The sequence below is a fragment of the Nothoprocta perdicaria genome, unplaced genomic scaffold (assembly GCF_003342845.1).
Source record: "Nothoprocta perdicaria isolate Ctin4 unplaced genomic scaffold, notPer1 scaffold_10, whole genome shotgun sequence".
Lineage (NCBI taxonomy): Eukaryota > Metazoa > Chordata > Aves > Tinamiformes > Tinamidae > Nothoprocta > Nothoprocta perdicaria.
Genome location: NW_020454094.1, coordinates 1,367,263 through 1,379,577, shown reverse-complemented (window position 1 = coordinate 1,379,577; position 12,315 = coordinate 1,367,263). Strand labels below are relative to the sequence as shown.

Below are 12,315 nucleotides of genomic sequence, written 5' to 3'. Positions count from 1 at the left end.
ATGCGCACTGTGCAAGCAGAGCTTCCAGGCTGCGGTTGCTTGTCCTGCTGGAGCGCAGATGCAGAGGACACGGGTCTTTCCTCGTTGTTCCTGAAGATGGAGATGCCTCCATTGCGGCGTCTGGTATCCCGGCTGTGCTGACAAGGAGTGGGCTTCTCTTGGTTGTCGCTCAACACGGATGAACCAGAAAGCCCGAAGTCTGGATGGGGCCCTAGGGAGGTCACCACTCAGCATAGACTGGTCTGGTTGTTGCTGGAGACATCGCTCCTAAATGCCAGGTGTGATTAAACCCAATGGGTAATTAAGGAACGTCGGTGGTTTGTGTCAGTGCGTTTGCACCAGATGTGTGACTGAACGCACAGGAAAACAGCCTTGCTATGCAGGGAAAACAGCCGTTTTATTCAGAAAAGACTAATGTTGCTGGAGCAAAGGCACGGCCTAGTCAGTTTTATTGGTCCATGGCCTTTGAGCTCAGCTCAAGGCCAGCGCTGTTTGCAAATCCCAGCTCGATGCAGGACACAGAGCCAGTCTCCGTAAGGAGCAAATCCAAGAGCAGCAGCTAGATGGCAGCTTAGGATGAGAGGAGAGAAAGAGGGAAGCAGAGCAGTGCGAGAAACCAAAGTGCACCGAAAGTCTGTGTGAAATAACTCATCTTTGTGAGCTTAAGCTGATATTTATTGCAGCATTATTAATAAAAAAAGGAAAAAGTCAAAAGAAATACTCATTAGTAGACAGTAATTTCCATTTTAGACTGTATTTGAAATTAGAGCTGCTTGGGATACTTAACAAGCAGTTCAGTAAAACTGAAACATTTCTTGGAAGTGATGCCCAGCCACAGCACAGTATTCACCAGGAAAAGCTGTCGGAATGGGATCTTTSCCAATGCCCAGTATTTTGGTGGCCTGGTCCTTCCTCGGCATGAGAGAGGTTGGGGCTCAGCTGCAGGGTTAAATAAGCAGGATCTCTCTGCCCACATAAACGCTCTGACCCCTGGGCTATTTCGGGATCTTTTGTTTAGCACTGAGAAACCCCAAAGCTTTGAGGCCATTTTTTCACTCTGATGGTAAGAGGAAAATATTTGAACTATCGCAAATATTTATGTGGCTGGAAACTGCAGAGCTCTGCTGCTGACTGCAGCTCCGTCCACCTGTCTGAAAAGGTGCCTTTTGCTTTGGTTCCAAGGAGACGCTCTCTGCAAAGTCTCCAAATAGCCTGTGAGCACTGATCCCAAGGCAGGAAAACCCTGGAGCACTGCTGGGTTGCAGGAAAATACTATTTTCCACCTGGCAAATGGAATTCCTATGGAAAAAAATATCCGATCCCATGTTCTCAAGAATGCACCCTGGCTTTTGCTTGTGGCTGCTTAAACTGAGATGCTCGAGATCCGGTTTCACCAATTAGTGCTTCCACCTCCCATCGTTTTCCATGGGCTTRGAAGCTGCTCGGGACGCGGGGCCCTCTCGGAGCACAGAACTGTCCCTGGGAAGCACCTTYAAATGCGGCTTTCTCTTAGCTACGGAGCTTAGGAACGACAAGACACTCACAGAAAAACAGAGCTGTGAAACATAAGGAGTTGTGGGAATTATTGCCAGGTTGGTTACTAACTGAATGAAAAGAAAGTGGCGTTTTGGGTTTTTTTTTCCAATCCTTTGCATGTTCTGTCTCCTTGACAAGCGTTAATGGCGGTAGATGAGGTCTGCGGTCTGCAGGGATGGACGTGTCCGGGTAGGAGATGGGCGCAGTGGGCTCGAGGGCAGGTGGTGGCTCCCGTTTCCATCCCCGCTGGAAATCTCGGGTCTAGTTTAGCACCTAGCGCCAAGTGGGGGTGCTGGGGTTTGCCCACGGGATTCCCCCCGTGCACCAGCTGCCTGGGGTGCCCAGCCTACGGGAGCTGACCCCAAAGCTCCCTGCTCCTCGCCCTCCCTCCTGGCCAGGGAAGCCGCCAACGCCGACACGTGCCCGGGCCCCTGCCTGCTTCAGCAGCTGATACTTGGCTTTGGGCCCCTCTCTTCGGCAGCTYGGGATGGACACGTTGTCCCACGGCAGTGACTCCCACCGGAGCGGGAGCGACGGCCGCTCCGCAATGAAGTCCTGTGGCAGGTAGGTCCATAGTCATGGAACCAGGTCTGCTCCTCTGCGAGGCCTTGCTGCAGCGATCTGCTCCTTGCTCAGGAACGGCAGGGAATTCTCCTGCAGTTTGCAGCTGGTTTCCTCGCGTTTTACCTTACAGCCCCAGGTTTTGCAGTCTAGGGGTTATGTGGGGATATCAACCATCACCAAACTGTGTGGGAATGGGTGGCTCCTCCTAATGGTTATGCAGGAAAACTTGAGRATGACAATACCACTGTTTGCTCTAAATTGAAAACTGTTCCACAGTGCTCGAGTACTGGARGTGGGAGGCACTGAGAGCTTCCAGYCTCCAGACAGCTCCCCACAGCTCCTCCTCATCCTCCGCCACACATGGGGCTTCTCCAGAGGCACCGCGGCCCCGCCGTCAGCAGGAGGTGACAACAACAACACAGGTGATTCCTGGACGGAACCCGGCGATTCCGGCACCCTGTCCTACAGCAGCTGGTTCATCCACCCCTGCACACCCGGCTGGGAGGGAATCCCTGGTTAAATAAACCTCCTATGTGCTTAATAACCTTGTAGTTTGCATCGATCCGGTGCGTTCGCTGCCAGCAAACTGTTTACGTGGGTYGCCTGGGTCTGTGACTGCTCGTTCATGGCTTTCATTGCCAGATACGGATCAGTTGATCACGGCGGTAAGACAGCAAGCTAATAAAAACATGAAAGCGAGAGGTAACAAACACTGTTAGGGAGGAATTAGGTTCTTGGCTTGCATTTGTTTTAACCTGTCTGGATTAACTGCTCTAAATGTTCTTTTGGTTAAAGGTACCAAAATGCCCACATTTGTGCCCACGATTTGAGCACAAACTGAAATATAGGTGACTTCATTTAAACACCTATGAAAAAATCTTTTTCCTGTGAAGGTGGCTGGACACTCAGGCAGGTTTCCCAGGGAGGCTGAGGAGTCTCTTCCATCCCTGGAGATGTTCAAACCCCAACTGGACACGTGCTGGGCACAGTGTTCCAGGGAATGCTGCTGCAGCAGGAGGGTTGGAGGGTGATCATCTCCAGAGGTGCCCACCAGCTCATCCTAATCCACATGGATCCAAGTAGGCTCCTCCTCTCCCTGTTATCTGCTCCGTCTTTCTGTGGCTCCGCTTGCTCGGCAGCTCCCTGGGTCTGCTGGCTGAGCCCACGAAGCCTGTTCTYCTCCAGGGAAACGAGGGCTGCTCCGGGATTGCAGCGTTTTCCTCTCCGAAYACGTGGCCTGACCCTTTGATCCTAACCCCCTTGCTCCCCCTCAGGCTGTCCGGTCCCACGGGCTCTGTGGCATCCAGCGTGACACGAGCCCCCTCCTYGGAGCCTCCCCACGTCAGCCTGTCCTCCCTAACCCCCCAGCCTCCCCGCTCCACTTTTCCAGCCCCATTTTCCCAGCGCATGGGCCCGGGCACATGCTAGCGCTCAGGGGGATCATATCCAGCAGGGCCTGGCTGCAGCYGGTGTCCATGGATTTCCCTCTGGTGGATCCAAGGAGCCCCCGGTGCGTGTCCTWCTGTGCCAACGTGGTGGCTCCAGCTGCCACCTCCACACCCGGGATGCTCCACAGCGAGGGAAGAGCAGCTGTGGGATCCGTCCCTCCTCGGAGCGGGAGCTGCCAGGATGAATATGGCACCGCCTGGATATGGCAGGCGGGAAGGCAAACACAGAGCAGGGCCCTCGGCTTTTCCTAATTAATGGCAGAGCGGCTGCCTCCTCCTAATAGGATCCACACAGTCAAGCACCGCAATAAACAGGGGAGTTCAGCAATTAGGAATTAATGGCGAGAGGGGGAAGCAGAGCCCCACGAGGGAGCAGCGTTCCTGGGGACGTCCTCGTGCCTTCCCGCTTGGACACAGACCGGAGCCGTTGGCACATGCTGCTGATGTGCGTGATGGGTTTCCTTGACCTTGCTTGGGATGCTGAGGAATCGGCCTGCATGAGATGATGGAGAAGGGAGCAAGTCAGGGGAAAAATAAAAACAGTGTCAGGGACRGTGCCCCAAATCGTCACCTTTTTCCCCAAAACGTGGGGGGTGGCGCATAAAGCCGGTGCTCGTGGTTTGAAGCAGTGGCCGTTCACCCTTAATACGGAGCGCAGCCCGCCGGGGGCAGCGGTGCCGGGGGCAGGTACCGGCTGCGGCGACRGCCCCGGGGAATTAGCGCCTGCAGGAATGCAGGGATTTGCTCCGCGGCGCCGGGTGCCCGCGCTCCGCGCTGCCGACCATGTGCTCCCTAATAACCCYGGGGCCGGATGCCAGCAGATTTACCACGGGATGGGAGGCCCCACGCGGCTCCGCGCGCCTGGCCCTAAATAGGCACCGCAATCCACGGCATCCACGGCAGGATTCCGCACCAGGACGAACCGCTGCTCTGGTGCCCGCTTATTTCCTCTCCATCGCTTTTTCCTACCTGGAAACCCCATGGGGATGCTGGGATTGAGCGATGCTGCTGAAGAAATCACCTTAGGGGAAGCCAGAGAGGGGGCTGCAAACGGAGCTTATCCCGGTGGCATCCGCAGGCGGAAAAGCCTGGATAAATCTTGCCCAGGCCTGACGGCTCCATGTGGTGCATGGGCTGCTCCAAGGCCTTGGGTCTSCACGTGGGAGGCGCGAGGCTGCTCGGCCAGGCCGGCTCCCCGGCTCTGTCGGAGCGCGATGTGTCCGCGCTCCTTGCAGGGTTAGAGCAGGGAAAGGTGGTGCCGGGTTTTTGTCTCCGAAGCCGGAGGAGGTAAAGGTCGGTTGGTGCTGCCAGGAGAGCCGGGATGCTCCTCGGCGCTCGTATGAAGGAATCCTGCCCAGTTCCACACGCGTTGCTCTGGGAGCGGAGCGGAGCGTGGGGGGACCCCGTGAGCGCCGCTCTGGCACCTCCACAACGCGGTGCCTTTGCACAGCGCCYGCCCGGAGCGCTTGGCTGCTCCTCGGCGAGCCTGGCCGCTCCGCGCTCGTCCTCCTGCCCGGCACGGCGCTGCAGGAGCGGGGACCCCGCAGCACGTTTTTTCCTGTCATTTCCTGTTAAAATCCCCATAGTTTCAAGACTGCTCCTGTTTATCTTTTTTGCTTTTTTCCCCTCTTTTTTCCGCTCTTTCACTCGCCTGCTCCGCGGGGCCCCAGGGCTCCCCTCCCGCAGCGGGGGGGCTCCCCGCGCCCCCCCCCTGCACACACTGACCCCCCCGCGCCCCCCACGACCCCATTCCCACCCGCGCCCCCCGCCCTCCATTGAGAACTTTCCGCCCCGCGCTCCCGCTCTGACGTCACGCGAGGGCGTGACCAATGGGAGCGGGGCGCGCCACAGGGCGGGGGGGGGGGCGGAGGGGCGGGCGCCGCCCCTCGCGCGCTCGCCCTTAAAGCGGCCGCCGCGCGCCCGGCTCGCGCTGCCCGTGTCGCCGTCGCGCCGAGCCCGTCCCCGCCGTCCCCGCTGTCCCCTGCGCCATGGGCGGGCTCGTGCTGCTGCTCTGCGCCGCCCTCGCCGGCTGCATGGCGGCCCCGCACCTGCGCGGAGGTGGGTGCGGGTGCGGGCGCGGGGGGAGCCGCAGGTGCCGCGGGTGGGGAGGGTCCGTGGGGCCGGGGCACGCGGGGCCCCGCGGCGTGTCCCCAACTTCCCCCCGCTGTCCCCGCCTGCAGGTGCGACGACGCCGGCGGCGGCGGGAAGCGGGGCCGCCCCGCGCGCGCCCCGCGTCAGGTTCAACCTGCGCGCGGCGGGCGACGCCGAGGCCGAGGGCTGCGAGCTCGCCGTGGGGCAGCGCGGCCGCCTGCAGCGCTGCGGCTTCAACGCCACCGCCAAGACCTTCCTCATCATCCACGGCTGGACGGTGAGTGCGCGGAGCATCCCGCCGCGCTGTCCACGCGGAGCATCCCGCCGCGGGGCTGCCTTCCCGCTGCGAGCACCAGCATTGCTTAAAACAGGGAAATTGCCCTGTTCAGCCCTTCAGGGTGCCTTTGTGCCCCTAAGAGGAACCTGCTAAACGAAACTGTGGCCGTTTTGCTAAAAACACCACCAAGCAACTGCTGCGATGCTGCTTGACTCGCTGCTGCAGCTCGTTGTAAGCCCAGCCACGTGCAGCAGCCCTGGCTCCTGCAGCGGGGGCTCCACGCAAAGACACAGGGTGGGCACTTTGTCTGTCTCCCTTCTCCTGCGCCTTATGTAACCGCGTGCGGGGCATTAGTGGGCTTATCGGCTCGGCCTCTGCTTATGCAAACTGCAATGCCCGGCCTGGGGAATAATTTTGCAATGCCTCAAAGCCCGGAGCCCTCGAGGACGGGCGATAAGGCTGGCGGGTAGCAGCGCCTCTCCCTCTGCCCTTAAAAGGCAGCGAGGCTAATTGCTCCCCGTCTGTCAAAACCAGTTTTTCTTACACCATTAGTGCAGTCTAAGAGGAGAAGCTTCCCAGGGAAGCGTGTAGTGAAAGTGCAAGCTGCAAACGGAGCCCTGAGGGCTGCCCCGTGGGCAGGAGGGCAAATTAATGCCCGGGTCTCTCCGCAGATGAGCGGCATGTTTGAAACGTGGCTGGGCAGCCTCGTGTCGGCCCTGCAGGAGCGGGAGAAGGAGGCCAACGTGGTGGTCGTGGACTGGCTGCCCCTGGCGCACCAGCTCTACACGGACGCGGTGAACAACACGCAGGTGGTGGGGAAAAGCATCGCCCAGCTGCTCAACTGGCTGCAGGTAGAACCGGCACCGGGCGCGATGGGCAGCGAGGGGCGGCTGCGTGAGAAAGCGGGGTGTGCGCCAGCCCTAATGCCAAGGGGCAGGTGTAATCCTAAACCTCGGGGCTCCGTGGTGAAGGAAGGGGAGGAGATCCGGCTCCTGCATCTCCTCAGCTCAGCTTGGAGGTGCCAGTGTGGGAGCAGGGTGCTCGGGGTTGGTGCCCCTTTGGTAAGAGGGCAGGAATATTCTGCTTGATATTGAAAGCTGGATGTGATGATTGGGATAAAACAAGTGCTGTGCAAACAGGCATCATGCATATCATGCACATGTGCTGAGAAAACAGGGAGGAAAAAAAATTTGTCTCCTGYTTCCTCCTACCTAGTCCTAGAACAGGACCTCAGAGTCCTGCAGATAGAAGTTGGGTAGTTATTCTAAAACCACAAACTATTTGTTTCTCCTTACAGGAGAACCCACTATTCCAACTGCAAAATGTTCACTTGATTGGATACAGCCTTGGGGCCCACGTTGCTGGCTTTGCTGGCAATCATGTCCAGGGGACGATAGGCAGAATTACAGGTAAGTGGCTTTTCTGGCTGTCCCCTACCTTTTAGTGGAGTTGTCCCCCAGCACGTTTTCYGAATGTTTCCAGCATCCTTGTGTCATGGCACTCTTGCTATCTCCATATGATATCCTTGAGGCAGGACACCAAACTTTGGGAGGCTCATGAAAAGCCTCTCTCCAAGGATAGCCTAGGTTTGGATGCTCATGGAAAAGTCTGGTTTAGGCTATTTCCATCCAAGGTCTCCTTTGAGGAAACACTGTTTCCATACAACTTGGATTAATGGAAGTGATAACTATTGAGTACACTTTGTCCCATGGGGTGTTTGACCAAAATCTTCTTTTATCAGAAGATATGTTGAAGAGAGTGCCTCAGATTCTGTAGTGAAGGGACCTCAAATATGAGAAGTTAGGATGTGGTAGATGGGATACCATGAAGGCTTATATCACGTCCCCATCACTTCAGAGACTGAGCAGAGCAGTGCCGATACTGGGGTGTGTTGCAGGCATCATCCTCATCTCCTTCAGTGAGTTTGTGGTGAAGATGTGGGGATGGTACCCTCAATGAGGCAGGGAATGTCTGTGTCCTGTGGGGGTATTGAGAGCTCCTAGCAGCTGCTATGGATGAAACCACCCAAGTTCTTACTGGTGTCCTCTGCTGTCCCTAGGCCTGGATCCGGCTGGCCCCATGTTTGAAGGAGTGGACCCCAGCAAGCGCCTGTCCCCCGACGACGCCGGCTTCGTGGATGTCCTGCACACCTACACGCGGGAGACGCTTGGTGTCAGCATTGGCATCCAGATGCCYGTCGGCCACGTGGACATCTACCCCAATGGGGGAGACTTCCAGCCTGGCTGCGGACTCAGCGATGTCTTAGGAGCAATTGCCTATGGCAGTAAGTTCTTGTTACGTGTTTTGCCTCTGGTTTTGCCACTGTAGACTTCTCGACTTCAGGGTTGGTGCTGGGGAATGATCCCATTTGTGAGAGCAAACTACTTTTCCTTCTAAACTGCCTGTTCTACTGGAGATAACCAYTAGAAACTAGATGTGCTTCTAATTCTGAATCGGCATGTTTTCATCCTAACACCTGATCAAAACCTCTGGTCTTCTCATGCTGGCTTTGGACTCCTCTTTAAAGCTGACTTCGTGGTAGAGAACAAGTGATCAGTCGTCGGGTGTCTTGCACTAACCCTTTTGAATTGCTACTGTTTGAAAAATGTCAAGTTTAGCCGAACTCGACTCTCGCTGGGTTCCAAAAGGTTCAGTTCACTGTATCTTACGGCTGCTGAGGTGGCAAATGCGTAAACAAAACGTATCCCCTGCAACTCTGCTCCCCCAGCTATCGGTGAAGTTGTTAAATGCGAGCACGAGCGGTCTGTGCACCTCTTCGTGGACTCCCTGGTGAACCCCGACAAGCAAAGCTTCGCCTTCCAGTGCACCGATTCGGGTCGCTTCAAGAAGGGCATCTGCCTGAGCTGCCGGAAGAACCGCTGCAACGGCATTGGCTACAACGCCAGGAGAACCAAGAACAAAAGAAACAGCAAGATGTACCTGAAGACAAGAGCTGACATGCCGTTCAAAGGTATGCTTTCTCTCTTAAAGAGCATCCAGATTAGAGATCGTTTGATCTGAGTGGGGTGACCCTTATCTAAGACACTATTTGACCCCACTGTAGAGGTGGAAGGGTAGCCTTGCCTCCAAGCAAGGCAGCAACAGGCAGTAGAGCCTGTTGCTGTTACCTGGCCGCATTCCTGCTCCGTAGTGTCGCTGAGCTCCTTCCTCCATGGAGCACAACAAGGGCTCTGGCTGCAAGGACCAACTGCCTCTCAAGCAGCTCTGTGGCTTACATAGTCCCTGCATGCAAGCCCATCTCTACCTTAGAGCAATGCGAGGCTTGGAGAGCCCTCCTCATGTGGAGAAAGGGGTCCTGTAGCTCCGTCTGCTTCTCTCCCTGGTCCTGTTTCCACCTGGAAAATGTCAACTTTGAAATCAGAGACAGAGCAGGAAAAAATTGATCCACAATGTCTTGGTATAGATATCTGCATGATCAGAGACTCATTTAGAAAGGCTTTGACTTTTGCCTGTCAACACTCTATTAAATAAAGAGCGATGCTTAACAACGCTGGCTCTTCGCAAACTTGCCTCCATCTATGCTGTCCTTGTCTCCTTGCAGTGTACCATTATCAGATGAAAATGCACGTCTTCAGCTACAAAAGCTTGGGAGCAGCTGATCCCACCTTCTCAGTCACCCTTCATGGCACCAATGGAGATTCCGAACCCCTCTCTTTAGAAATGTAAGTAAACTGACCTGTTGTGCTTAAGGTAACTGGGCCTAGACAAGTACAAGGTGGCATAAGTCACYGACACTAACAGCTGCACCTTACTGCAATTCAGAAACCTTTTGTCAAGTAACTTAATTATAACTTACCCCTGTGAAAGCAAGCTGGTGTGGTCAGCCCTCTACACATCAACCTTCGTGGCTCAGTGTTGAGGTTTTGATCCTTCCTTCCCCGTTTGGGTATGTCTGAAAGTGTCTCTGTCTCTGGAGGGGGATGTTGCAGTCTTTTTAGCCTGTCGCAGAAGAAACAAGGTCTGAAATTCACCTTTAAGTTATGGAAAGCTGTCTGAGTCAAGTAATTAATGCCTCCTATTAAAAATGAGTTTGGAGAGCTGGTTTAATGCTATCACTAATTGACTGTTGACAGTTAAACAAAAAGCACTTGATAAGCTGCAAAGGGCTGTCTCTGAAGCCTTGTGCTGAATGACAGCCCTCCTGGCACTCCTCCATAAGGAAGAAAGGTTGAGTTTCTGCTTATCTTTCAGGCTGGAGCAGATTGGCCTTAATGCCACCAACACCTTCCTGGTCTACACTGAGGAGGACATGGGTGAGCTCTTAAAAATAAAGCTCACCTGGGAGGGAACCTCTCAGTCTTGGTACGATCTGTGGAAAGAGCTCAAGAGCTACTGGTACCGGCCTGCGAAGTCGCCCCAGGAGCTGCACATCAGACGTATACGGGTGAAGTCTGGGGAAACGCAGCAGAGGTGAGAGGCTCTGCTAACACGTGGGTGAAGCTTCAGCACGGAGCTCCAYGGAAAGTGGTGTTGGGGTTTTGACCTCACTTGGTAGCTGGAACAGTCTTTCATGTTCAGTGTCATCAGATGATGTTTCCTCATGGGGCAGGAACATGGGTTACATGAGGAGGTTCAATGTGAGGTTATAGAATAGAAATAGAAACCTAGCTTAGCTTAAAATTTAGATCTGACACACTCTGCTTTATTTAAATAATATAAAACTCCTGCCCATAGAATCACAGAATGTTCAAGGTTGGAAGGGACCTCTAGAGATCATCTAGTCCAACCTTCCTGCTCAAGCAGGGAGTCCTAGAGCATGTGACATAGGGGTTGAATTAGCCTATTTTAAGAGGTTTAGATGTTATCTGAAGGGTTAAAATAATAAATGCCAAGAATAAACACTAAAGCACACACTAGCATGGCTATTCTAGTTATATGTGTGATTGCACTGACTTGGCAGAATGAGCTAGATCAATAAACTAGGCAGACAGGAACATGGTAACACCAACCACTTAAACACTGTTGTTCCTTCTGAGCTATCCAACAGGAAAGCAAGGTGAACCCAGAAGTAGAGGTGCCAAGTAAGAGGTCCCAGACCTTGTGCTAATGCTGCTCTGAAGGTACCCAGATCTGCCAAGTAACAACAGTTACTGTGACACTTCCCATGTTTCTTGGCTATAAATAAGTGTCTCCTGTCATCCATGAGGCAGTCTACATCCTATTTTCTGAAATGTGTGGAGCAAAGTAGAAGTAGAAGCAAAGATTCTCATGCRAAATATGACATTAAGAAAAGGTTGCAGCAGCTACTCAGCACAGTAATGGTGTGTCAAGATGCTTCCTGTAGAAGGGTCAAACTACACAACTCATCCTAAAATGAACCTGGCATATGGATTACAACTGGGTCAGTCATGCAGCAAGAGGTGACTTATCTTGACTTCTGGTCCTTCCCCCTAGGTTTGCTTTTTGTGTGGAGGATTCCCAGCTGACCAGAATATCTCCTGGCAAAGAGCTCTGGTTTGTGAAATGTGCAGACGACTGGCAAAAAAGGTAAGGGGGAAACAGCCTGGAGAAATCCTGTCTAATGCATGAGTAGAGTCTTTAGRCTATTAGAACTTCCTTTTTTCTTCCCTATCAAAGGTGGATAGAKTCTAACATGATTCCCTGCTATTAGACTTAATGAAAGATTTAATGCATACATGAAAATTAACTAAGCATAGATAATTAGACACTATTCATTTCTGGTCCCAGTTTGGCTTCTTGTATCTTTTGGTGCTACTCAAACTCAGGATCCTTGCAAGAGTGGAAAGCTAATTGGAGACACCCCAGCAGGGCTTGGAGTCCTGTTTGCCTCTGGGATGCTCTTCCAGACACTTAGGATCAGTCCTTACATTGAGACTGACGCCAGCAGGGGCAGATTGTTTGCTTCAACATGCTCGAGCGACGCTTCAGATGTGTCCTTGCTAGTTTGGCTGGATGACAGTTGCTTTCGGTCTGGTCCTTGCTGCTTGGCCTCTCTTAAGTCTCTGTTTGTGTACTTGTGGCTTTGGAGCTCCCCATCAAGTGCTGCTCAGGTCAGGAGAGCCCCGTGGCAGCCGAGCTTTGCACAACCTTCTTGGAAAGCAGCATTCTGCCTGCATGTGAGCTGATCGGCTCCAGGCTTGGCAGAACCCAGCGGGCTGCTTCACRTACAGTAGCAAACTACCTAATGAATGAGATCCCTCTGCAACAAAAAAATGCTGCTCTGCTGCAAGTAGTGAAAGATCAAGCAAATGCTCCTGCAGGTACAATAAAAGGCTGTTTTGATAYGCTGCTTGTAGCACCTATTAAACAGAAATTGCTGGCAGATGTGCCCTTCCTGCTCGCTGGTGCAGCGTGGCTTCCACAGGAGGCAGAGCAGAGCTGCTCCGAGCAGCTGGATTTCCAGGAAATGGTCCTTCC

At 54.0% G+C, this 12,315-nt stretch overlaps 1 protein-coding gene across 1 annotated transcript; it reads left to right on the top strand.

The window, feature by feature from the left end:
• Nucleotides 1-5,844: 5,844 nt before the first annotated feature.
• Nucleotides 5,845-11,428, top strand: LIPG (lipase G, endothelial type). The gene is made up of 8 exons (XM_026040136.1): nt 5,845-5,916; nt 6,588-6,767; nt 7,214-7,325; nt 7,976-8,200; nt 8,645-8,887; nt 9,479-9,599; nt 10,129-10,347; nt 11,332-11,428. The coding sequence occupies exons 2-8, from the start codon at nt 6,588-6,590 to the stop codon at nt 11,426-11,428; spliced, it is 1,197 nt and encodes a 398-aa protein (XP_025895921.1). The 5' UTR covers nt 5,845-5,916.
• The last annotated feature ends 887 nt before the right edge of the window (nt 11,429-12,315 follow it).